The sequence below is a fragment of the Callorhinchus milii genome, unplaced genomic scaffold (assembly GCF_018977255.1).
Source record: "Callorhinchus milii isolate IMCB2004 unplaced genomic scaffold, IMCB_Cmil_1.0 Scaffold7, whole genome shotgun sequence".
Classification (NCBI taxonomy): Eukaryota; Metazoa; Chordata; class Chondrichthyes; order Chimaeriformes; family Callorhinchidae; genus Callorhinchus; species Callorhinchus milii.
Window position 1 is genome coordinate 2,958,929 of NW_024704748.1, and position 26,358 is coordinate 2,985,286.

The 26,358-nt window shown below is 41.2% G+C and overlaps 1 protein-coding gene and 2 long non-coding RNA genes across 3 annotated transcripts; 2 read left to right on the forward strand and 1 right to left on the reverse strand.

Moving 5' to 3' along the window:
• Positions 1–1,294: 1,294 nt before the first annotated feature.
• On the reverse strand, positions 1,295–2,620 carry LOC103185208. Its single transcript, XR_488616.2, has 2 exons — positions 2,551–2,620; positions 1,295–2,424 (listed from the first exon to the last, which is right to left on the reverse strand). It is a non-coding gene; the product is annotated as an uncharacterized LOC103185208 (long non-coding RNA).
• Positions 2,621–7,820: 5,200 nt separating this feature from the next.
• Positions 7,821–14,116, forward strand: emx2 (empty spiracles homeobox 2). Its single transcript, XM_007903601.2, has 3 exons — positions 7,821–8,208; positions 10,280–10,464; positions 13,874–14,116. Exons 1-3 carry the CDS (start codon positions 7,821–7,823, stop codon positions 14,039–14,041), a joined length of 741 nt encoding a protein of 246 aa, XP_007901792.1. The 3' UTR covers positions 14,042–14,116.
• Positions 14,117–16,494: 2,378 nt separating this feature from the next.
• Positions 16,495–20,066, forward strand: LOC103185209. The gene is made up of 3 exons (XR_488617.2): positions 16,495–16,551; positions 17,437–17,553; positions 19,095–20,066. It is a non-coding gene; the product is annotated as an uncharacterized LOC103185209 (long non-coding RNA).
• Positions 20,067–26,358: the final 6,292 nt, after the last annotated feature.

Below are 26,358 nucleotides of genomic sequence, written 5' to 3' on the forward strand. Positions count from 1 at the left end.
ACGCCAGGACATTTAAAAAAAAAAAAAAATTTTTTTAGTATTATTTATATTTTGCATTGATTACCACGACAAGGAGCAACTTTCCCATTTCCCCTGGAAACCATCAGTCAAGAACATAATCGCGATGTTTCTGCCTCTCTGTCGCCGACAACCGACTATTCCATCCCCAGGGTTGGTGGCTTAATGCAGTCACTCCTTTTCAATTGGACAAACACAGTCACGACACTTGGCAGTGAATCCTGAGAAGCGCGATGAGACGTCCCCCGTGATGTTATATCAAACGCAAGAGTTATTATTGTGTGATATTTATCAATTTAACACGACTGAAATGAATATATAACGGGAAGATACCTGGTAATCACACACACTGGTCGGATTTCTAGTGGCAAAGAGATACAGGCAATATATACACGTCGTGAAAAATAAAAGCAGATTTATTTTACAAACGATTTCCTTGAACCACTGCCTTCCTTTTCGGGTATCCCCCGAATGGAATAATTAATATGATTTTGATAATTTTTTATTAGGCGAAGGAATGTGCCTATTGTATAACTTGCATTGGGATCTCATACACTATTTTGCGCAAATCCCTTAATGCAGTTCCCAGTCATTCATTATTGGACGTGTAATACAACCTTGAGGTTTTGCAGTAGCAAAGAGAGAATTAGCATAAAATGGTTCAAACAGACACTGTATTATATTTTCAATTGCCAGTTTCGAGAGTATAAATAAATCCGGAACAGCGGTCGCAGAGAAGAATTTTTTGCACCAGCAATAAGTTTTCGGGTGTGTTAGATCGGGTGACGACGAAGACTAAACGATGTGATGTTACAGTTGATTAAAATAGTCATCAGTTTGGGTTTACAGTACTGACTGCGAGTTGGAAAGGTATTAGAGACTTGCTGCATTTCACCATTCATGTTAAAAAAAAACACACCGATAAACCCAAAGTGTTAAGTAACACTGACTACCGATTTATTGCAGGATTTAAATAAAACAAAAAGACACATATTTTCTGGTTGGGAAAACTATACTTTAAAAAGGTTGTCTGTTTCATGCGTTTAGTTGCTAACTAACCTGCTGTGCATTTCCAGCACGTTATGTTTCTTTCACTTCCAAGTCTCGCTTCCTTTTATTTACATTACAGTATGTGTATTGGAAAATATCCATCGAAAGCATTGCACGATTCACACAGAATGCCCTTGGACTGTTCCACATATTATGGGATGTCACATAACTCCCCACTAGGTGGCGCCATGCGCAAATAAATTATTGAAGTAAAACTGCGTCAAAGTTTGGCTTCAGTTAACTTTTATTGTGTGGAGTGAGACTTTACTTTGCCACAGCAAAAAAAAAAATCCGGTTTACCTTCTTCAGAACCGGTTGGCGTTTTACAACGAATCGACCAAACAGAGTGTTGACTGAAACAGTGGCGATATTTCCACCATTCTCGTAAAAAGATAAATTCTGTTCATGTTTACCTACGAGTTTGCACAAGTTCATTCGCAACCCCCAATTGCAATTATATAAATTCTGCAATTCTATAAATTCTGCGAAGTAAAATAATTTTTTGATTGCCATATATAGCAAAACTGTTTTTTTTAAAATAACTGATTGATTAAAGTAAATATAAATACATAGTTGAGACAAATAGCAAAACTAACCTGTAGACTTTTATAATCATTGACAAAACAGCTATTAGTTGTACATTTCTATTATGGTTTACATATAGAACTCGTGTCAATCTCTCAGTTGCAGTTTTACCGTTAATAACGATAACAGAGTCTTGTCAATAAACCATGTTTACCCCCAAACACTTATTTAAATGATTTTTGTTTCCTTCTCGCTAGGAATGCAGCAGATGGAAATAAGTGGATGGGACATTTAAAGTGTTCAAGGACAACAGAATAACTCCCACGTTTTTAAAAAAAGTTGCCCTAACGCTAGCCCTGCCATCAGTGTAAATAGACATTTCGACACTTGTTTTTATGGTTTCCTGTTTCATTCCAGTTCAACAGTAAAAGTACCTCCAACAGATGACGATGGTGATGGTGGTGGTGATGATGATGATGATGATGATAATAATATTAATAATGTCCATTTTCTTTTGGCCAATTTTGCTGCAACATAAATTAAAATGCGTGACAGCCTTGTTTGTATTGGGTGCAGATTATTTTCGTAATGTGTATTTTTTTTTTGGTTTCTTGCTCTGGTTCCTTGCGTTCAAAGGATTAAAAGTCATCCGAATGAGTGCCAGACATCAGCGAGAGCGAACATCTCGCCAGGCAGGGAACCAGAGGTATCTGGAGCCGTGTTAGGTACAACCAGAGGCTCTGTGTTTTCGATGCTGTGCTTCAGATCGGCCCCTTCCTTAGTTTTTGCCATGAGTTGGATGGATCGATGCCTCCCTTACCAAGATCTGATCTGCGACAGGGTTTGAGATGAAAGTCAGATAGAAAAGACGCAGACCAACAAAACAACCGTGCAATAAAATTTAAAAAAATAATAAAAGCAAACAGGCATTGAGATACGTGGGTCACAGCGCCTTACCTTCCACCCGACAGATCTAGGTTTCATAAACGAATGTATGCTTTGGGTGAGTGACAAGCTTAATTTGACTGCATCGACTGTAAATGTTTTTTTTTAAAAAGAAAACTACCACCGAAAGTCCAGTTATGAACTAACTGATTGGTAAGGCAAAGCGACGACGTTACGTTCAAAAAAAAAAACCCCTTCAAGTATCATTAAACTAAATTGGTGCGTTTGCTTAATGTGACTGACACTTTGAAGTGTTGGAGTGATTAACGCTGGATTTGGGTTCGGGTTTCTCACGTTCAGGGCAAGTCGGGTTTGTGAACTGAAGCTCTAATTTTATTCACCGACACGTCAGATACCCATAAAGTATGACACGTTCTGCACTTTTTCCAAGGGTCAGTTTTGGGTCTATGAATTAAACATGCTTTGGGTGAACAACAGGGGGCTTGCTTTATAAGAAGCGTTTTTTTTTTCGCCGCACACTGAAATCCATTTGTCATTATTTAGTGCTCATAAACTGCATTAAACTGCTATGTTTAGGCGCCTAATTGTACCCCAATAGGCACTAATTTGTTTTGCAATGCGAGTCATTTTTTTTTAATCCCAAATCTTGTGCGGTTGGGGTTACATTGTGAGAATGGACTGACATTTGAAGAGTTTTTGCAGCATATGGTGGAAGTGGGGGAAAGAGATTGATTTACTTTAAGATTACTTTTCCAGTAGTTCTACGGGTGATGGCAATTTGAAAGGAATTAATAGTATATAATACCATTGGCTCTCTCAAATCCAGTTAGGTTAACACTGCATTTACTGATTTATGAGAACAACAATTTAATTTTCTAGTGAGGTCACCGCGAATATCCATTAACTGCCTCCCCGACTATTATTTTTTTCTGAATAATGTCGTTACCATTACTTAGTCGCAACATCACTTTCGATGACTTCATAAATACGGCGTTTAAGGTAAGCTGTTTAGAAAAAAAAAGGCTCCACTTCATTTTATAAACCCACGCACATGAATAAATCGGCCTTTTCTTAATAAACCGGATTTAGTATTGACCTGAGTGACTGAGCGAATCGCTAGGAACTCGGTTTAGCTTCAAATAAATATAATTCTACCATATCCTTGCATTTGGGTTTCCATATTTATAAGCATCTTGCAAAAATCACAGGATGCAGCAATGGGGGAGGTATTTGCTATAGCGAAGAGACTTGAAAATCAATGTGTCTGTTTGGGGTTCTTTGACAGATTGGCATTTTTAAAAATAAATTGCAAATAGCAAATCCCTCGTATTATTTGTTCCAACCCCGGTGTGTGTGAATGTATGTGTGAATGTGTGTGTGTGTGTGTGTGTGTGTGTGAATGAACACACCGTTTTTATATTTCCAAATAGCACGTTTCATGAAGTCATTAAATTAGACCCTGTTCAAAAGTGTAATGTGCATTTGTTACCAGGTTTTAGACAATTTGATTGAACAAACAATAAATAAAATCAGAATTAAGTAGTAACAGTGCCTCCTTTCTTCGTAGACAAACTTATGAAAAACCCTTTTCACCAACTCTGTCAATCGACTGTATGTCTTCTCTCTTAATCTATGGCTTTAAGAAAGCGAGCGACTCGAAAACACACTTGAATTGCGTTAAAAGGTTACTGAGACCATATGCTTTTTTCCTTTTTAGCTATGGATTGTTACGTTAAAATGCATCTGAACTTTCGAGCTTTGAGATGACGATGGCGAGCAAATTGTTTTGTTTTAGTATTAGGCGACTTCAAAACAAAAATATATATATATTTAATTTGGATGAAATCTAAAGAAGAAAATAGCCCTTTTTTGATATCAAAAGGGAGTCGCGGTCACAGAGACTGTGCAAGATGATGGTTTCAACATTCTCATTTGCAAGTGGGTTTCAATGGTTGTCAAATAAAGTTGTCGCTTCATATATAGAAAGTACCTGCAGTAGCAGTGAGCAATGTCTTTTAGTGACTATTTGGGTGGAGTATATCATATTTATACATTCTCAGGACCGGTGCTGTCCTAACTTTGGGTGAAGTATATTAAATAAACCTAACATTTCAGGGTTTTTTTGGGGGGGTGGGGGGGGGGGGGGAGGGTTGGGGGGGGTAAATAAAACTGATTTAGTGTTTGGTTTGCGCCGTCACACCGAGATGCTATATATATATATTATGTTATATATATATATATATTACAGACACCTTGGTTCAATGAAAGGTCCTGTTTTAAAATGGTTTGGGACTGTTCCCAATCTCCAGTGGCAATTTGGGATTTCTCTGTCATCTGCTTTCCACAATTGGAAAGTGTGACACTGGTTTGGGTGAGAGATACAGAGGTTGGAAGGGCATTGATATAAGCGACTCGTGTTATATACTCAGCCCCATTCTCTCTCACTTCGCTTCTCTTGTTCCATTTCAATATTGACATTATTTTTTCTCTTCTCTCAGAACCGATGGCAATATTAATTGAGATACTGACGGTTCTTCGAGGTACTATTTAGGGCACTCCAGTTTTGTCGGCGGTGTCTGGGGTCAATTGTAAGTCATGCATAATTCAAAGCTATTTCGCTCTGATCCATACCAGGAATTTTGTTTGGGATGCAATGAAAAAATAATTTCCCCAGTGCTCAAAACCTGACCGAACTATAAAGTTCAAGCTGTTTATTTTGACAATGGGCGAGTTCATTCTGGGATTAGTCTGAAACTAGATGGCTTTATAGGAACCCTATAACTCCAAAACCAAATCCATCCACAAATCCAGATTATTCTTTGATGTATCGACAGGGTCAGTCTTACCAAACATTAAGTAATAATTCGGCTCTCGCTCTGAACTAAAGGAAATATTTTCTGAATGAGACAGACTTGAAAGATAAGAGCACTGGAATCTCTATTAATAAGAGGATTGTTTAACCATTTCACACTGCAATCAATTACCGCCGTAATTCTTTTTAATACAAAAAAGGGGAGGAAAAAAAACTTAATTCGCACGCGTTGTGTGAAACAGGCAAACCTCGGGTACTTTGCAGGCTTTTGCGCCATTCGCACATTTTTCGCTCGCATTCGGAAAGCGTTTCTGTTTATAATATCTAATGTTGATTTCCATGAATCAATTCACAATCCTTTCGGGACAAAAAAAAACTATAATGTCTAAACTTCCATCACGCCTATTTATCCCGTTGTGTTTTGCGACCATAACTGGATTTTCTTAGAATACGAGATCACTGATATTAAGGTTTTTGGGGGGCGGTGGGGATTGCTTAATGTTCCGCTATGGTTGCATCAAAAAAAAATAAAACAAGCACTTGCAAATAAACGTTTAATAGTCGCGCTCGAAAAAATAAATGTAACACACGCTGTTCTGCCGACCTCAAAGTCAGAATTAGCGAAAGATGCCAATTGTGCGCTTCTGCCCATTTGAAAGGCGCGGTGTTCGGTACAGAATAAAACATTACTTACGGGGGAGTGAGGCCGCAAAGCGCTCAACCGGTTTTTAATTGATTAAAAACAAAACGTCTCCTAACTGGACTTGCCTGTGCATTAGCTAAACGTGGCCGAGACACGTATTCAATGTGAGCGAAATCAAATGCATTCTGATATTTGCTTTTTTTTCGTCATTCCAGCGGTGGGGGGGGGGGGGAGAGATGGGGGGGAGGGGGATTGGACAGAAAACTGCTGTATGTGGGTGTGTGTGTGTGAGTGAGTGAGTGTGTGCGTTGGGGGGAGTGGGGTGGAGTGGGGGGGGAATAGAGGGAATCTTACCAAATTAATTTGTTAGAGAGAGAGCGAGAGAGAGTTGCATGCAATCCGGGCTGAGTTTTTATGGCTGTGTAAACGCGGTGAGGAGAGCCAGAAACATTGATCCACTCGGTACATGCAGACATTTGAGTGATTGATTAACGAGCGCGTTTCAATGGTTAATTTCCATCGCTCTTAACGAACACAGGGGATTTATACCCTATTGTGTGTATATATGTTTTTTTTAGAAAAAAGCCTCAGAGTGAATGCGACAGAGCAAAAAAGCGGTGAAATAACACCGAGAGGAAGAGGAGGAGGTGATGGGATTGTTGTTTTTGTGTGTGTGTGCGGTGGTTGTTGTTTTGTTTTGAACTTAATAGAAACTCGAACAAACAGCAAAAGAGAGGAGAAGGGGGGGAGAAAAATACCCTCAGCGCCAAAGCATTCTGACTGCGTAAAGATGATATAATTATCTAATAGCACTATTTCCCGACCCGACCAATAGCAATACAGAGGGACTCCAGGTCCCACTCAGGTTTCTGGACGTGAGGAGGAGAGCAAAACCCGGAGTGGGCACTCAGACATCACACACTCACTGTGAACTTTTCCAGCATCCTGCATCGACTTAGGCAATTGTAAAATTGCTTCTAACAAATCATTCTCCAATCCCTCTCTTGAACGCCATTGCATGCATGTGTGCGTGTGTGTGTGTGTGTGTGCGTGTGTAAAAAAATCAACAGCGTTACAAGACACACACACACACACACACACATGCACACAAATAAAAATCAGGCTCACGTTAAAGCACCCACGTTGGGTAGGTCTTCTCTCTCAAAGTGTTCAGCTGTTGCGTATTTGAAAATATGATTGGTGGTAAAAAAAAATCGTGACTGATCCCTTTCCTTAATATATACTGTAGAGATATATATATATATATATATAGTGTAAGTGTAGGGGCTATCGGGAGATGATTGGACGTGGGCAAAGGGGGGGCTTTTGTGTGCGTCTCGGTTTTGCTTTGATCCGATCCGTATTGATGGAATCCGCTTCTCCGGGATCAAGGCAGCAATTGACGCATTTAAGAGTCTTCCCTCAACCTCAAGGCGAGTAATAGCGACCAATCATCGAGCCATTACACAGTGCTTCACTGAAAGCTGTTTATGTGATACCAGCACTAATTAGCTCATGAACTAACAAGTCGTTTGCACAACTTTTCAGCCGTGTGATAAAGTGACCGCATAGATGGATTGCCTCTGGACTATGTGGACACGTCGCTAAAGTGTTCTCGAAAACCAACTTTTTTTTTTCTCTCTCCCCCCCCCCCTCCCGATGTCCTCTCTTCTTCCATCTCAGCAGTAATACTTTTTTTTTAAAAAAATATATAGGAGGGGAGGGGGGCAAAAGCATTGCATTTCAGTGCATTGCACAGCCGACCATTTTCCTTCTTCTTTTACCCCCCCCCCCCTCTCCCTACCCCCCCCCCACCCACCCCTCCCTCCCTCCTTTTTTTCACTGTTTTTTTTTGAAAAAAAAACCATGTTCCAGCCAACACCGAAGCGGTGTTTTACCATCGAATCTCTGGTTGCGAAGGATAGCCCGGTGCCTGTTTCGAGATCAGAGGAACCTATAAGGCCGGCCGCCCTCAGCTATGCAAACTCTAACCCGGTGAACCCATTCCTGAACGGCTTCCACCCCGGCGGCAGAGCTGTCTATTCCAACCCGGACCTTGTATTCGCTGACGCGGTCTCTCACTCCACCAACACGGCGCTACCGGTCCATCCGGTACCCCCACATCCATTAGCCGCTCACCCTCTCCAGACGTCGCACTCGCCACATCCCCTGTTCGCATCGCAACAAAGAGATCCTTCAACTTTCTATCCCTGGTTGATACATCGGTACAGATATCTGGGACACAGGTTTCAAGGTAGGTTCGCTGTTTACGCACTGATTTTTGTGTGGGGTGTGCGTTTTTGTGTGGGGTGTGCGTTTTTGTGTGGGGTGTGCGTTTTTGTGTGGGGTGTGCGTTTGTGTGGGGTGTGCGTTTGTGTGGGGTGTGCGTTTGTGGGGTGTGTGTGTGTGCGTGTGTGTGGGGTGGGTAAGTGTTGTGAAGTTATGTGATTCTTTTTTTAGAGAGAGAGAGAGAGTTTAATTCCTGCTGGATTTTTATTCTGCAGTTAAAGCTGCAACGACTACACACACACGACACACACACACACACACACACGAAAGCACTTCGCCGATCGCTTTCCTAACTTCTGCGGTAGTTTTAGCGAAACGAAACTTTTCGACCGGTTTGGTTGAGCGGCGGCCCATTTTTTTTTGTGTGTGTGTGTGCGTGTGTTTTTTTTTCGGGTGTTGCGGGCAACCGCAGTCCTTGTGCTGAAATGCGGGGCTACCAAAAAAAAAGGGCTGAAGAGGATAAAAGCGCAATTGCGAGTGAAATCGGTAAAAAGATGTGCATTCGCCGACTCGATCGAGCGATCAGCTCTCAGGGAAAAAAAAATAGTGTGGGGGGGGGGGGGAAGAGAAAAAAAAGTTGCCTTTCCTGTGGCTTTTTTTTTACTGCTTTGCATCGACTTTGGTTAAAAGTCGCAGCTCATTGCAAAACCCATCACAAGTCTACTTGGTGTGGACTCTAGAAATGCATCGGCGCTGGTTTTCTCTCTCTCTCTCTCTCTCTCTCTCTCTCTCCCTTTCTCTCTTCTCCCCTCCAGCTGACTCCCTCCCTCCCTCCCTCCCTCCTTCCTTTTTCTTTAGAAAATCGCAGGCCAAAAACTGAGCAAAAAAAAAAGCCCCGAGGCCAAGGCTTGGTGGGGCGCGTTGCTTATTTAATTCAGCCAAAACGCTTAACAAACCTGCATCCTCACCCAGAAAACTACACAGCGGTGTTAACTCAAAACGTGCCTTCTCACCCACACCGCACTCACTCATCCGAACACATCGCAGTCTATTTAAGAGGAACAGTGCGATTCTCCTGTTCGCTTCACCAACAGTAGCTTTTTTTTTAAACCCCCCCCCCCCCCACCCTCCAAAAAAAAATTCATAAACTTCGTTTGTTTTAATCCTTTTAGACAAGATGTGTCATGCGGGGCTTTTTTTTTCGGGGTGGGGGTGGGGGGATATCAACGCCTATTTTATGCATCAGTGGAAAAGCGTCGGAAATAGGTTATTTGGAGCCCTTCTGATCAACGGGGATTGATTTTATTTGTCCTCCTTTCAATGTTCAAAGAGTTTTTTTTCTCCCCCCCCCCCCACCCCTCAATCGTAACGATTTGAGACAAAAAAACACCTCTTTTACGCAAACGAAGAAGCGTGGAGTTATAAAATGCGGGGTTGTGTTGTGCTATCGATCCTCGCATCGAACCAAGGTCGCCAACTGGAGAGAATATCTTAAGACAAACACAGTCGGTCTATAATCCGCAGGTGGAACAACACGTTCAATGTTTTTGACAGGCAATCGGGGAGTGAGTGTGCAAAGGCGCGTTCTCTGCCGGGGTGGGGGGGGGGGGGGGGGTGGGGTGTGTGTGTGTGTGTAAATGAAATAAAATCGAGAATGCGAGCAACTAAACGAATTCTGTTTGGAAAATTATACCTCGACGCTTTACTCACGTCTGGTGCAACTCGTTCAGAGAGCCCAAGTTTTGAGAGCAACACTCCTAAACTTTTCCTCCAAACGTTCTCTGCATTTATTCAATTCCAGTTTATTCAATTCGAAGTCGGTTTCCCACGACCCCCATCCCACACACCCACCCCCTCCCCCCCCCCCCCCCTCCACACTTTCCCAACCCCCCGATATATTTAAGAAAAACACAGCGTGTGGCGTTAATAAAACAAAACCAGAACAAATCGAACAGATCGCACTCCTGGTTTTGTCCAAACGCGGATCTTTTTTTCACTCTCCCCCCCCTGTGCGTACGTGTGTGTTTGTTATTCTAGTTGTGGTGCGTTTTTGTTTTTCTCGTCCCACTTCTTCTTCTTCTTCTTCGTTGTTTTAGGAAACGAGACGAGCCCGGAGAGCTTTTTACTGCATAATGCGCTGGCTCGAAAACCCAAGCGCATACGAACAGCTTTCTCGCCGTCTCAGCTGTTAAGGTTGGAACACGCCTTCGAAAAGAATCACTATGTAGTCGGAGCCGAGAGAAAACAACTCGCACATAGCCTCAGTCTAACAGAAACTCAGGTAACGAGCCATCCTTCTCAACTCCATGCAACTCCGTCAATTATTTTTTTCTTTCTCTCTTTTTCTCAAACCCGGCAAAAATGTTGATTTTATTTTTTTCTCTCTCTCGTTTTCTTTTTCGTTGGTGGTTTTGGGGGCAGAGGGAGGGTAATTGTGCGCGCGTGTGTGTGTGTGTGTGTGTGTCTATCCACCCCCCCCCAAAAAAACAACAATTATCATTGTAAAGTGTCCGGGAATCTCTTCATAGGCAAGTCAGTGATTTTTTTAAAAAAACAATAAAAAGGTTTTTTTGTTGCCCTTTTATTGTTGCTTATGCCAAACGTGCGAACTTCAAATATATATTTTTTGGACCTCTTAAAACGTATATGTATATTTCCCCCACCCTCCCCCACCGCTCCATTTCCACAACCCCCCACCCCCCCCCACCAAAAAAAAATAAGTGACAATCACACATCGAAATGTTGTGACAGCACAAAAAAAAATCGGATGTGTGTGTGTGCGTTAAAACGGGTCGACCTCAACTCGGAGACTGGAGCGCGTCGCTTAAATGACCTGCGTGCTAACGGTGAACATTAAACGCGGGGTTTAAAACGGATTAAGAATAATTAGGTGGAGTGATGCAATTTTATGCAATAAGGGTTGATTTCCAATTCGACTCGGGTTCACTAGGAACTGCGGGGATGGACAGGGCGAGGTTCATTTGGTTGTTTCCTTGCGTCAATACCGACGCCAAGATCAATTGTGTTGGTGTGCACATAGATGCTTAGTTTGACTTATTTATTGTTTTCGGGTTATTTTTTTTTTTTTGGGGGGGGGGGGGGGGGGGGGCTTCGCAAACTGGTTGTGGATTTGAAATTAAAAAAAATTCTGACTCGGCCACTTATACCAGAAATAATCACTTTTTTTTTAAAGAGCAGCGGTTGACACACACATGCCATTCGCGGCTCATTGGGTTTTGCTGTGGCGTAAATTGCCGTTCACCATTCGCAGTGGTTTTGCGAATCGTATAGATTCTGTCTCTCCCCCTCATCTCCCCTTTCCTCCAACCACACACATGCTTACACCCCACCCCCAACCCCCACCTCATTTTAAAAAAAAGAGACGATTGAAAAACGTAGTGTAAAAACACAGGTAATAAATAGTAAATAGGTACAGAAAAGCACAGAGTAAACCTTCGCTTTGGGGATGGTAATTCTAACACTGTAACAGCGCTAGGATAGGGAAGGCAAGCGCCTTATTATATATAATATATATATACATATACCTTGATCCCTCTCGCCTTTAAAACGATATCCCAAAACATTAGAGAAAGAGAGCACCCAGAGAGAGAGAGAGGGAGAAGAGGAGGGAGAATAAAACAGTCTTCTTGTTCAGTTGCCTGGCAAACAAGGCAGCGGTCAGGGCTTAATTTCCTACTTAATGCGGTCTTTAAGGTGGCTTTGTGTGTGACGGGGAACCGACGCTGGCTGGATGCTTTTGTCCCAGTATCAGGGCCTTGGGTTGAACAAAAAAAAACTAGTTCCCTTTGCAAAACCCGCAGCTTTCTCCCTCAATTAGGAAAAAAAGGGGAGAATGAATTGCAGGTCCGTTTTTTTTTGATAGAAGCGCTGCCACGATATAATGAAAAGAAACGACTCACAAGACAAATATGTATTTTGTCGTGTCCCCCCCCACCCCTCTAAAGCACCATCACATATCCGCGTGTGGTTGGTGTGTGTGTGTGTGTGTGTGTGTGTTGCGGTGTGTTGTGTTTTTCTTTTTTAAATAAAAAAACACTTGCACCGGTAAATATCTCCCACCAAAGGGACGCGAGGGTCAATGATATCAATGCACTGTTGTGCAGAAGAAGTCAGTCACTGTGAGACTTTAGATCGATCTGTCACCAGCGCCCTCGCTCTTATCTGAGGCTTATCTGCAAACAAATCCCGCATCTCAATGTGAATTGCTCGTATGAATTTGTCATGTGAATTAATTCCCTTAATGGGAAAGTAGTTTCTGACTGGTGGGGGTTTGTGTTTGAGGGGAGGTGGGTGTGGGGGGTGGGGGGGGGGGGGGGGAGAGAGAGAGCATTTGTGCTCCTGCAGGTTATTTAAAAGTTAACCGTGAACAGTACATTCGTGTATAAAGCTAATTCCCCAAAGGCAACAACAAAAAAACCCAACAAATACATTTGTACAGCGCCCCTCACTCAGGGTAGCAGTTCCAGAACGCTTTCCTTTTTTAAAAAAAGTCCTAAAATAGACTCACTATGATAAGTCTTTAAACATCAAGTCTCGCTTTTTTTCCCCCCCCACGCGTTTATCGTTCGGTATTTAAATTCATTTTGGGGGCCTGTAACACGGGTCAAATCTGGTGATTTACTTTGGCGATGCGGGAATAAACCCCGGACGAGGGTTAAGGGTGAATAAAATCCCAAAAGAAGGCTGTGTGTGTGTGTGAGAGAGAGATATAATATGATGCGAATGGAGGTGGACAGGAGCTAAGGTAACTTGCACGTTAGCAGAGAAAGTTTCCAGTTTGGTTAGGGAGTGAAAGAGTGATAGAGCTTTGTGTTGATTTTTTTATTGTAAAGAAACACTATTCTTTTAATATAACATATAACATAAAACACATGCACTGTATCCCAATACTGTTTTGCGTATTTTGGGGGCATTTTGTGTTTGCAAATCAATGTCACTCGCTTTGTCGCGATTTATTAAATCAATGATACTTATTAAATCCAGCGATATTTATTCAATCCAATAAACATTGTACCTCATTATAATCTGAGTTCGCCCACCTTGTCCCACGTAAAACCCTCTCTAAATCGGTTTCCTTTTTTTTTACTTGAACCACATTTCGGGACCGGCATTACAACTTTTAACTGTAAAAAATATACATTGATTCCATTAGATACTCAGTGAAGTCTTTTAGCACTGGATCAGCGTGAGCAGTTTCAGGCGGGGCGGTTATAATAAATTAATAATCCTTGCATTTGACACAGCGCCTTAGCACTTCGTCGAGACGTCTCAAAACGCTTCACATGATACACTGTTAGGTGTAGTGACTGTGCGGTCGGTGGGCAAAACGCGGCTGGCAATTGCGCACAGCAGCGTCCCTCAAACAGTTGTGGATGGAGTGACCAGATTATTCTTATTGACAACAGATTACAGATTTTATTCTCTTGTGTTGGATAAAGAAAGCAAATGCCAAGACGTTGAATCGAAACAGTGTTTAGAATTGAATGCGACGCCTTAAACCGGACGAGAAATGTATTTAATTTGCAAAAAAAAAAGTTGCATTGAATGTTTGTGACAACTTTTTGCCTGTTTCGTTTCCTCCCCCCTTTCTCTCCATCTCTCTCTCTCTCTCTCTCTCACACACACTCTCTCACACGCATACACACACACACACACACGCACACACACAGGTAAAAGTCTGGTTCCAGAACAGACGAACGAAATTCAAGCGCCAGAAGTTGGAAGAGGAAGGAACAGACGCGCAACAGAAGAAAAAGGGGACCCATCACGTCAATCGATGGAGAATCGCGACCAAACAGGCCAGCCCAGAGGAGATAGATGTCACCTCGGACGATTAGGAACTGAGGATCCGTGTCAAACCATAGTGTTAACTTCCAAATCGGCAGCGAAAAAAAAATGTGCTGATGTAGAGAGAGAGAGAGAGAGAGAGAGAGAAACACTTTTCATCTTTTTTTAAAAAAAAATGCAATTTCTGTGAAGAGACCCGAGAGAAAGAGAGACATATGGTGACTTGACTGACTTTGGACTGAACTGGGCGAAGGTAGAAGAATTCGCTCTTGCTCAAAGCACTAGTTTGATCAGTCAACTCCGGCCAAGATGATTGATCGACAAGAGGAACTCGTTGTATTCTTGTGTTGCGATCCGTTTTCACACATGTACTTCCAAATCCAATTCCGGACTTTTTGCACTTGAAAGAATTGAAAGAGAGAGGGGGGGAGGAAAAAACTCCAACTACTACTACAACAATAACAACAGCAGCAGCAGCAAAACAGACCGCAAACATTGCAGAAAAAAACCCCCCCACACCTGTTTCACGACCCCGAATTGCATGTGAGCCGCTTGTGAAGAAGATGGATTTTTTTTCAATGATTAAAAAAAGATAGACTTTTTTTTATTTTCTTCCCCCCCCCTCCCCCACCTCTTATTTGCTTTTTTTCTTCTTCAGATAGAGAGAGAGAGAGTGAGAGAAAGTGTGGTTCTGTCCAGCTGTAAAGCGCTCTTTTTTTAAAAAACAGAAATGTGCTATCTTAAGTAATTATAATTATAATTTCTGGCGTCGACGTGATTGTGAAAAGAAACAGCTATATGAAGAAGTAGCGAGATACAGTACAGCGTTTTTTTTAAAAAAAGTGTTTCCACAAAAAAAGTTAAGCGTCATATGGTTTTTTTAATTGTATTATATATATATATATATATACAAGAAACAAAATTGTGTTTCGACCACAATTCGGGTCCTTTATTTAAAAAAAAACTCAAAAGTATTCGGATATTCCCTGTGCATCAGTCTTGAAGCGAAACCAATTCCTAGAACGTGCCGTTAAGGTATGACAGAACTTTATTTGCAAAGTGATTGCAAAGGAGGAAAAAAAAGGCGAGTTTGGGCTATCTTCTGTGGTTTGAGTTGAGCACTGAGCTTCTCATCGATGTGTTTCCCTGCGACACTAAAGTGAAAAGATGTTTCTGTAATGTCTTCTATTCGAATGTAAATACTTGTGTTTTGTTGAGTTTGTTGCAATTTTAACACATTTATACTTCCAAGAAGTATGTCATTGTCATATTTTGTCAATAAAGATTTATCCATTTGCTGCTCATAAGGATCCAAGCAATGGCATATGTGTTGTGTATATTATAGATATATTTAATTTTTTTTGCAGAAATCGTATAGCCGATTTGCATCCTTTTTGCTGGACCCCCCCCCACCCACCCCCATCGTTTTAATCCGATTGACATGACTGAATCGGTTAACCCTTTAAGATCTTAATGCATTTGACACTTTTGCAGAACTAACGTGGGGCATTCGTTCGGCATTCGCACCCGAACCCAACTACTCTAACACCCCACACCCCACCTCGACCCAACCCGCCTCCCTCCCTCCCTCCCCATCACTGAACAACCGCAAAAGGTACATTTCCTATTTGATATTATATTGTTAAACGTTATAAAAGAGAGGTCAGATGAGGTCAAAGCATATCCGCTGAAGACTGGGCGTGTGGTTACCGCTTCTTATAACATTGGAATCGTAATCATTTGCTGTGTTTTTTTTAACAATATTCCGAAAATGGTCCAGTGATTCGCTTGTTGTCAGATGTGTATTTTAGGAATAAATATCGGAGAGGGTAACATTTTATAGGATTTCTCCCCCCCCCCCACCACCCTGATTCGTAATCGCAGCGTAAAAATGAAAGGGATCAAGCGTTTGCGCACACAATTAATTTCCCCAGTGTTTGTCAACTGGCGAAACTTTTTTTTTTTAACCTCGCAATCGCTTATATCTCTCTATATTCTAGATTCTTTTTTAATTTTAATTGAAATCATAATTAAAAGTGTAGCATTTGAACTATTTGTAACAGGCTCTTGACTACAAAACGGGGTTTGTGAGCTGGGCAATGTTTTTTCATGGCTAATTTACTTTCCATCCTGATAGACTGCATTAATCAGTTTTATTTCCATTGACAGAAACCCAGTCTGCTCTGTCGAGTTACAAAGACCCCTAAAATCTTTTGTGAAAGTGCAAATCAGTTTAAGCAATTATCATACCAGGAATATTGAGGCAAGCAGAAAGCAGCGCCACTGGCCCGTTTAATCTCTTAATCCATGTATAGAGGGAATAGCTTGACATAACTCAGGACAAATCTCACCAGTAGTCACACTGTGATACGGCGCAGTTACAAAGGACGGGGAGAAAGAAGCGCTTTGTTTTAACCCGTGTTTTTAAATTGCACAATTAATTGCGGCTCACACGCGCCCGCGCAATGGGGCAAAACATTAAAAGTTTTTTTTTCAGACTAATACGTGGGCCGGGTACACCAGGGGACCTGTGCACAGGACATATTCAAGGTGAAAACTGGTGTGTATCACACAGCTTTTAATTGTAATTTATATGCAGCATTACTGATAATAATCCTCGCACTTGATCCGGCGCCTCATCGCGTCTTCGAGACGTCTCCAAGCGCTTCACGGAATATACTGTAAAGTGAATTGACTGTGTATTTTTTGTGGGTGTGTATACATATTGTGTGTGTGTGTGTGTGTCGTTAAACGGTGTGCAAACACACTCACCGACCCGTTTTACCATATTCGGTAAAGATCTAATTTGAGGGGAGAAACGCTCATTCCATTCGTTTTAGCGTTTGCTATTTTTTTTAAAAAAAAACATATATACATTTTGATGTTTATTTTAAGAAAAAATGAAACGTTGTGATCGTTCTCTCTCCGCGTTTTGGGAGGTGTGTTCCCTCTCGATTTCAGATCTCTCTCTCTCTCTCTCTCTCTCTCTCTATCCCATTGCCGCAGCGAAGCTGTTGTGCTTTTATTTTAACCCCTCGACGCATTGGATAGTCGCGAATGATAATGCGGGCAAAAAAAGGCAAAAGGGGGAGCGAATTTCTAAAGCTTCAAGATTTGAGAAGAACTCGGGTCCTTTTCCTTAAAATGCTTCCCCATCCGAATCAGAGAGAGAGAGAGAAGAGAGAGAGAGAGAGAGTTAAAAAAAAAAGCCTCGCATTTTACACTATTACATAAAACTAGCCTTGGAAGAACTTAAACCGTCCTAGGCAGGCGGGCGATAGCAATAAATCTTTTGAGAATAACATTAGCTTTGAAAAAAAAACCCCCAAAAAGCTTTATTACCAAGCGAGCTTTGAAAATAGGGGATTAGGGAGGCTGAAAAGGTTGCACAATACTTAGAAGAAAAGGTTTCATGCTAATGAGGTTAATGCCCTTTGTATCGCAGAACTACACAACTTCATTACTCACTATCTCAATATACACCGAGCCGCGCCGAGGACCCGACTGACGCTGAATACACATGAGCTTTCCCTGACCGGCTAAAGGAGGATTTTATAACCAGGTCTGTTCAAACTAGATAATTATATCTTTTCAAGTCGGAATTAAGATAAATAACTGGAGGAAAAGACGGCTCGCCTTGATCCCTGGAACCAAAATTTGGCGCACTTTTTTTTTCTCTCTCTCTCTCTCTCTCTAAAGCATCAAACAGCCGACCCAGGGAACAGTTGATCTCATTTAAGAAGTTTATATATTATATGTAATATATTTATGCATCTGCTCGAGTTGATTTCATTTTATTCTTTCTGTTAATTATATATGTGTGCGTGTGTGTGTGTGTGTGTGTGTGTGTGTGGAAGACGACCAGATTTGTGTTGCGCGGAAAATGTTACTGTCAATTGAGAAGTTTGAAACATTTAATATATAGTGTATTTATATTTATAAAGCTTATTGGTTATATATATATTATATATATATAGACCGTTATTACCAATAAGCTAGCGTTTTTTTCCCCCTTCCCAAATGAATTCATTCCTCTTAATGTATTCCAAGCTCAGAATTTCATTGCAAAGAGAGAGAGAGAGAGAGAGAAAAACATTACTAAAAGCCCAGTAATTCTTAATCCCCAGGGGCACTGTTTATTGTGAGTGGCTGTGTTAAAATCATCTCCTATTGTGGAGACACAGGATTATTATTGCTATTAGAATATCAAAGAGAGAGAAAAAAAGAATCCGGTGCGACCAATAGTTGGGAGAGATACACAAGTACAGTGTATGTGAGTGAGTGTGTGTGTATAGACGTGTTGTTGACAACACTCATATTAATACTATACCAACACCCCAGGGAGCAGAGTTCTGTTCTTTTTCCGACAGGTCTTTTCAATAGATAAATACCTCTTTAACGGTAGAAGCTAAGGTGCTGGAGGATTTTTTTTTGGAGGGGGGGGAGAGATGAGAGAAACTTGCTGAAAGGTGTACCTCGCATCCAGTTCAACCTCTCTCTTGACACCAAATAAGTGGCGAGTTTGCGCTGTGCCACTCAAACTCGTGTCTGGACGCTTTAATAGGGCAAATATTACGGTCCATGTTTCTAGTTTATCCTTATAACTTTGACTTTTGTGTGTGTGTGTGTGCTGATAAAGTAGCACTTTTACTAACAAGAGGGTGAAAGAGCGACAGACAGCTTTGGAGTTTCTTATACTATTGTATATTCTCTCTCTCTCTCTCTTTACACCCCAACCTCGGGATGGAGTGGTGATTCTAGCTATTGCATAGATAGATAGATACAGATTCCTAAATGATCCCGAATATGAAACTGACTGATGATTTTTCAATCAGAGAGAGAGAGAGAGAGAGAGAGAAAAAACCCTCGTTTTCCTTTGCGAGTTCTAGTCGAGCGTTTCCAAGTTAATTTAGACCCGTTACCGCACGGGTGAGACTTTAGGGGAATTAACGAGCAGTGAGAGAGAGAGAGAGAGAAAAAAAAAGTTTGGGGGGTGGGGTGGGGGGGAAACTGATTCTGACCGTGAAGAAATGGCTCATTAGAAAGTCATTTGACTGATATACAGGCGTCAGTCTGATGTTGTCCTTATCCCTTCCCTTTCAGTGAGAAACTCAAACCTTCCTCAACACACACACACTCGCCAGCTTTTCCTGTTGTATCCTCTGATCAGTATCACTGTTTAGGAACTATTTAGACCTCCATATATCAACTGATTTACTTTTAAAAACAACCCCGCTGCGATTTGCAAGTGGGAGTTTTGAGAACCCGGTGACCCAAGTCAGTCTCAGAGTTGAGGCGTTTTAATGTCACGGTTTCAAGCGGCGAAGCCCAGGCAGTGAATCAATCTCCTCTCGTTTAATTGATCGGTTGCAATTATTCCAGAGATACACTGGAGCGAGTCATTAGTTAGATATACCTCTCTGTATAAAAATGCCCCTTCACGACTGAGCAAAAGAACGCCTCTCTCCATCTCTCGAAAGTAAATGACCCTTTTCTCCCTTTCTCCCCCTACAATCAAATCTGTCTTATGGAGTCAGAATTTCATTCACTCTGAATTGCTAAGTTTATATATCCCACCACCACACATTTGCAACACACACACACACACAATCCAATCGCGGGACTGAATCTTTAACCCATTCACAAGGATATTAATGGGCATTCAAACGTTTACCATGTTACTAATCCACTTTTTTAATGTACCAATTCTTCAATCTATATCCCAAACCAATAAAAAAAAACTTTTGCATAGAATGCAACTGGCTTATTACCACCGAATTTTTTCTAAAACAAAAATTGAATGGCAGGCATCCGTATAAAACTGGCTCATTTTCGACCACTATGTTGTCATTCGTATACTCACTTACCTTCACATTACCAACCGCCCATAACATGACACTACCCTTACCTGAAACACATTGCACAAACAACAGACCCTCACAGCCACACCACCCCACCCAAATTCCTCAGTTTGTCCCCTTTATTAGTTCAATGACCGCGTTGAGTGCACCTGTTTTTTTGTTGTTGTTGCAGAACTCAATACATTTAAACCATACCCATATACTCCAAGCCTTCCCCCCCTTTGCTCTATCTGCTCTCCCCCTTTTGCTCTGTCTGCTCTCCCCCTTTTGCTCTGTCTGCTCTCCCCCCTTTTGCTCTGTCTGCTCTCCCCCTTTTGCTCTGTCTGCTCTCCCCCCTTTTGCTCTGTCTGCTCTCCCCCCTTTTGCTCTGTCTGCTCTCCCCCCTTTTGCTGTCTGCTCTCCCCCCTTTTGCTCTGTCTGCTCTCCCCCTTTTGCTGTCTGCTCTCCCCCTTTTGCTCTGTCTGCTCTCCCCCCTTTTGCTCTGTCTGCTCTCCCCCCTTTTGCTCTGTCTGCTCTCCCCCTGTGCTCTATCTGGCCCGCACCTTCCCCGCGTTAGCTGGAAAAGGAAAGCTGATTTCCTTAGTCTAGTCTTCCAGCTAATATTTATACCAAGGCATATATTGCCCCTGATGGACCTGACGTCAGAAAGAACTTGATCCATCGAGTTTCACGAATTGCCTCTGAAACTGATCCCTGAAATGAGAGTACCCGCTCTACACGATTCCCATGGCCTTGACATAAGGTACAGCGATAAATATACACAGCTAATGAGCAATTACCATATAATCACCTTCCAATTAGCTTGCATAATGATGAATTAAACATTCCAGCCTGCTGGATTATGTTTCCTTACTTTGTATATTATTTACGAAGGGCTAGCCACTCAAAGCACAAAAAATATCGAATTATATAGGGACTTTCCTGATCAGAGTGCCATTATAAATTCAATTGTATGCTGTGTTTTTTTTTCATTTGGCAAATGAGGCAGTGGCTGTCTGCAGACTGCGAAGTTGAGTGTTTGTCTCGTCTCTAAATTAATTGGGGAGAGGGGTTAAGCGAGGGAGGGTCCATCGAATAAAATAAGCAATTTCTAATAGATAAAGTAACGTGCTGCACATTTTCATACGCAAGCACTTTCTTTTTTTAAAAGGAAAAACGAATCGTAGGCGAGGGGCTGGGTTGCTGATTTGAAAGCTGTTTGGTTTGGTTTGATGAAGTTACAGGATCCATTCAGTAGCTGTTTTTTTTTTGATCTGCTGAAGTAACGCTGGGAGTTCCAATATTGTTCTGTTTTTGTGGGAGAGAGAGAGAAAAAAATACTCCTCCCAACTCAAGCCTTACATTTATATATATATATATATATATATACAGTTGTAATAGATCAGGTAAAACTAAACCAGTTAGTAGTTGTTCTCAGTTTTGGTCAAACTGGACGTTTTAAAGCACTGATATCGGATTCGATGCTATTAGTACAAATCTATTTCATTGCTGAGCAATGTTCATCCCTCACCCCATCAACAACCAGGATCATCAGATATATTTAACATTGTCGCAGCGTCGGGGATATGTTTTAACAGCAAAAGCGGTTCTGTGTTTTTAAAGTTTTTTTTGTGTGTGTAAATAAAAAGGAGGAGGAGAGAGAAAAAAACACACACACACACACAACAACTGAATGTGCCACAACACAGGAGAGGAGGAGAGAGAGAGCGAGAGCTTGTGAAACGTGAAGCGGACAGGCGAGGGATGGTGTATAATGTATGGTCAGAAGCTTAATTATTAAATACGTTTCTGAAAGCTGTTCGATTTAATGACTTGCAGTGAACCATATTTTACAAAAATCAACATGCAATCTGTGGCGTGACAGAGCTGGTCTGGGATGAGCTGTGTGTGTGTGTGTGTGTGTGAGGATGGGTCTAAATAGCTCCTATGAATTGTTCTGTGCAGTGTTAGATGGCTCAGCGGCATGGATAGGCTCGTGTAGGTGTCCATTTCTGGAAGGATCAGGGTCACTCTTTTATCCACTGGGGCTTTATATTTGTAACAAGCCGAGAAACTTAACTTTGAGTCCCCTAAATCACCTCTACTACATGATTTACGAGCAGTGTGTTAGATGCGTGTGTGCATGTATGTGCTTTAGTTCCATCAGACAGACAGACAGACAGACAGATAGATAGTCTACAGCAAGTTTGATGTAGCATTGGCCTCGCATTTCAGGCCAATTCAGAAATCGATCATAAGAAAACTAAATGCCATCTTGCCAGTCACGAGAATGCATTCGAAGAAAGCAGTGTCCTTAAGATGGTGATTATCTGAGAAATGATGTGAAAGCCTAAAATTAAATAGTGAGTAAAATCGTTTGCATGAATCCTTGCTGGGTGTGTGTGTGTGTGTGTGTGTGTGTTAGCAGACGGATTGATAGAAGTAATTTGTTTTGACTGCTTGGTGTGAAAAGAATGAAGGGACTCAACTATTAATACACACACAAACACACACACTCACACCTCGAAGCGTGTATTAGTGTGGTTTAAATGGGAAAACTTAGGGTTGGGGTGGGAGTCTAATTTTAATTTTAATTTACATTTCACGTTTAATCACACCCCCGGATTAATTACATAGAAAGACACTTTTAGGTGTAATTGTACTTGAAACTACGGTTCCTTTTTATAGGACAACAGAACAGCCTTGTTGCATATTGAGTGATATTCAGATTTGGCATTACTTTTAAAAAAAACTAGTATGTGGGATAGGTAAGGTGATTGGAGTTTGAAATAAGGTCTCCCCTTTTTCTCTCCCCCCCCCCACCCATCTCTCACACACACACACATCTTTTCGTTGAATTTTCAGAGAGAATACAGTATAATGTGTTCTTATTTTGGACTACACAGTACATCCCAGAATGTGTCTATCTGCTTCTGTAACTTGGAGCCTCACTCTTTAAATTGGGCGTGTGATTACTGAAACCCAAATACAACGCTATGCAGATAGATCTACATCCTGTGTTGCAGTTGGGTTAAGCAATGGGACAGATTGCTCTATGATTATTGTGGTGTCAATTAGTTTTAGCTCGAAATTGGCTTTTTTTTTTGGTCAGCCCGGTGGGTATCTGATGCATGAGGACACCCATCACCATTTAATTCATCACCATGCTAAAGAGTATCCAAACCAAACAGAGAATTCTATCCCTTCTCCCCGGGAAGGGTGGGACGTGTTGGAAAATGAAACCATATATATTGAAGACATACCAAATACATACATTTCATCCACCAAACACACAGTCACTACACTTTACAGTATATCCTGTGGAGCTCTTTGAGACGTCTCAACGACAGCGATAAGGCACTATATCAAGTGCAAGGATTATTATTATTAATATTATTATTCCAGCACAAATCTCTACGATGTCCAACACTTCTCTATATCTCATTGGAAAATATTCAGCATCTTGTAGACACTTTATAAACCTTTCTTTAAAAAAAATACTGTTTCCATGCCTTTTTGCCTCTAACCTTACATTTTCCCTACTATAATGGTACGATTCAGTAAGGTCACTGAATAAAAAAATACAAATAGTAATTTTAGCTCCTACAATCACACATTTAAATGGTGGGGTTGGGGGGTATTAGTTAGCCACAGTTAAAGTGGTTTAAGCTTATTATGAATTCACTTCATTTCTGAAATGCTTTGAGCCTGATACAGGAAGGCAAACACAAACGAACACAAATACCCACGCATATACAGAAATTAGAACAAGTAGAAAATAATAATCCTTAGATTTGATTTGCTGCCTTTTCTACCATGGGACATCTCAAAGTACTTCACAAAATCTACTGTAAAGTGCAGTGACTGTGTTTTGTGGGCGAATGAGTAGGTTAATAATAATAATTATCTGTAGCGCTTTGAGATGTCTCGAAGATGTGATAAGGCGCTATATCAAATGCAAGAATTATTGTTATTATTATTTGGTATAGCGCCTTATCACGTTGTTGCAATGACTCAAAGTGCTTCACAGAATATAAAGAGAATGTAAAGTGAATTGACAGTGTATTTTGTGGACAATGATGAACTGACACTAGTATCCTTTTGCCAATACCCAGTGAGTCAATTGAAGTAAAAATAAATAAATAATGCAGTCGAAACTGAATGTCTACTTGTGTTTTTTTTTCCTGGCTAAATTGTAATGGGGATGGAAACTAATTGTGATACATCGTCGCCTTAAAATCGTACACAGCTTTGTGTGTTATGTTATGGGCTGAGGTCGGTTCCTATTTAACCGTGTCTACGGTCATCTCCCATCCCCCCAGCTCAGTGTCATGCTCTGCCACCGTTAAACACTCTGGCTTTATATAGTGCCCCTGCAAGAGGGTGCTATATAAATGCAAGTTGTTGCTGTTCCAATGCAATGTTCAATGTCTGGAGCATAAGCAAAACAATAGATTGTCTCTATTTATGTATATATATATATCAAAACAAGGTGGACATAAAAAAAAGCTGATGACAGGCTCGCTCGCTTGGTAAGTGCAATATATTTGTAAACATACAGACAAAGTGATAATTATTTGACTTAACACTGTATGCAGTCCAATACAACAGCCCCTTTTGTATTTTTTCTAAAAAAAAGTTTTGACATCTGTAAAACATCTGTACAGTATACCAATGAAATAGATACTTTAAAAAAAAAGTCTATCCTTTTTTTTGAGGGGGCGTTAGTGGGGAGAGTGCATATTATAATTCAGAGGGCCGTTGCCCAGAAATTGTCAATTGGCATTGATGGGTTACAGTTTTTGACATTTCAAACCTTTGATGCGCAAAATTCCATTGTTGCACCCAAATCCCTGGAATGACGGGAGTTCAGACTAGCTAGGAAAAACTAGCCTTTTTTTAAATAAGTAACCATGGCATAAGAATTACATTATCCTTTTGCAAAAGCATGTTTCCACATTCCCCCCACCCCAAAATAAATAAATTGTATTTCACATCACACAAGGCATCGAATATGTGTTACGTTCATAAAAGGTGATGCGATGCTGTTATGTTGAATAATTAAAACATAGCTTTGCTTTCAAAGGCCTTTTCCTCACAAGGAGTGCTCGGTGTGCCTTTTCCTGCTTCTCTGAACAAGGAAGGCAGGGCTGATCTGTACTTTGACACCCGGCCCGAGAAGAAAGAAGAGAGTCTTCACTTGTGATCACTCTGTGGTGAAACTGTGAGATAATCGCAGATGACAACTGCGTCCAGGAAATGGGAAAAACAAGAGCAAAGCATAGGCAGTAACCAGAGAACTCATGCTAGATGATTGCTCTCTTTCTAGCCTCCCTCACCACCCAACACCTCCAATGAGATGGTGGCTCAAAGCTTCAATAGTTGAACAAATAACCAATTGCATTCATGGAGTCCCCTAACATAGTGGTTTGCATGCTCACCTCACAAGTGAGAGGACCTGGGTTCAATTCCTGGGTGGAGTGAAATCTTAAGCAGGTTTTCTTACTCCACATGCCTCTGTTTACCTAGCACTAAGTAGGAACCCGGTTGTTCGTCGATTGGCAAATCGCTTTCCGGGGATAATAATCCATTCAAAAAGAAAAAAATTGGTCACTCAATCCACGACTGCTTGTGGGACACTGCTGTGCACAATTGGTTGCTGCGTTTCGCCCACAAATATTATTATTATTATTATAAATACCCAGTCAATCCAGTTTACAATATATTCTGTGAATCGCTTGGAGACATCTCAATGACGTGTTAAAGCTTTACATCAAATGCATCGATTATTATTATTTATTCCAGAAATCAGCTGACTTTTGTCCCCAGAAACCACTCTGACTGTATTTTACTTTTTATTCTTATTAAGCCTGCCAAAGGCATGAGTGGTGCTCACATTCTCTTATTGCACACCTGCTGGTGTCCAGAGTGCCACATGTCTCCTCACTCCCCCAGAGCAGTACAGTTTGCAATACAGAACGCAGAGTCACCGAACACTTAGTCTTGTTATTCAGCGTTCTTCCTCATGAACAGTCCACCATTCCAGGTGCTGATTTAACAGTAGAAGTTGTGGAGTCCTGTGTCTTCGTGGTCAGAGTACTTACCTGGCAAGCGAGAAGACCCGGTTCAATTCCTGGCAGGGTAAAACATTGGGCAAGTTTCTTTACTCCACACGCCTCTGTTTACCTAGCAGTAGGAACCTGGTTGTTAGTCGATTCGTGGATAACTTTTCTGGGTATAATAATCCCTTAATAAACAAAAATAATAATTTGGTCACTCAATCTACGACTATTTGTCACTGCTGTGTGCAATTGGTTGCTGCGTTTCTCCCACAAAATATGCAGTCAGTTCACTTTACAATATATTCTGGTATGTCTCGAAGACGTGATAAGGTGCTGTATCAAATGCAAGGATTATTATTATTTAAGTTACCAGCCAGCATGTTAAAATGCACTTTTAAAACAAAACTTCAGACGTCATCCAATGCAGAGGGAACACATATTGAAAAAGGCTGTCATGAGCAGGAG

Coding starts and splice junctions, on each gene's coding strand:
- emx2 (XM_007903601.2), top strand. CDS start 7,821: ATGTTCCAGCCAACACCGAAGCGGTGTTTTACCATCGAATCTCTGGTT. Junction 8,209..10,279: donor TCTGGGACACAGGTTTCAAG/GTAGGTTCGCTG, acceptor TCGTTGTTTTAG/GAAACGAGACGAGCCCGGAG. Junction 10,465..13,873: donor TCAGTCTAACAGAAACTCAG/GTAACGAGCCAT, acceptor GCACACACACAG/GTAAAAGTCTGGTTCCAGAA.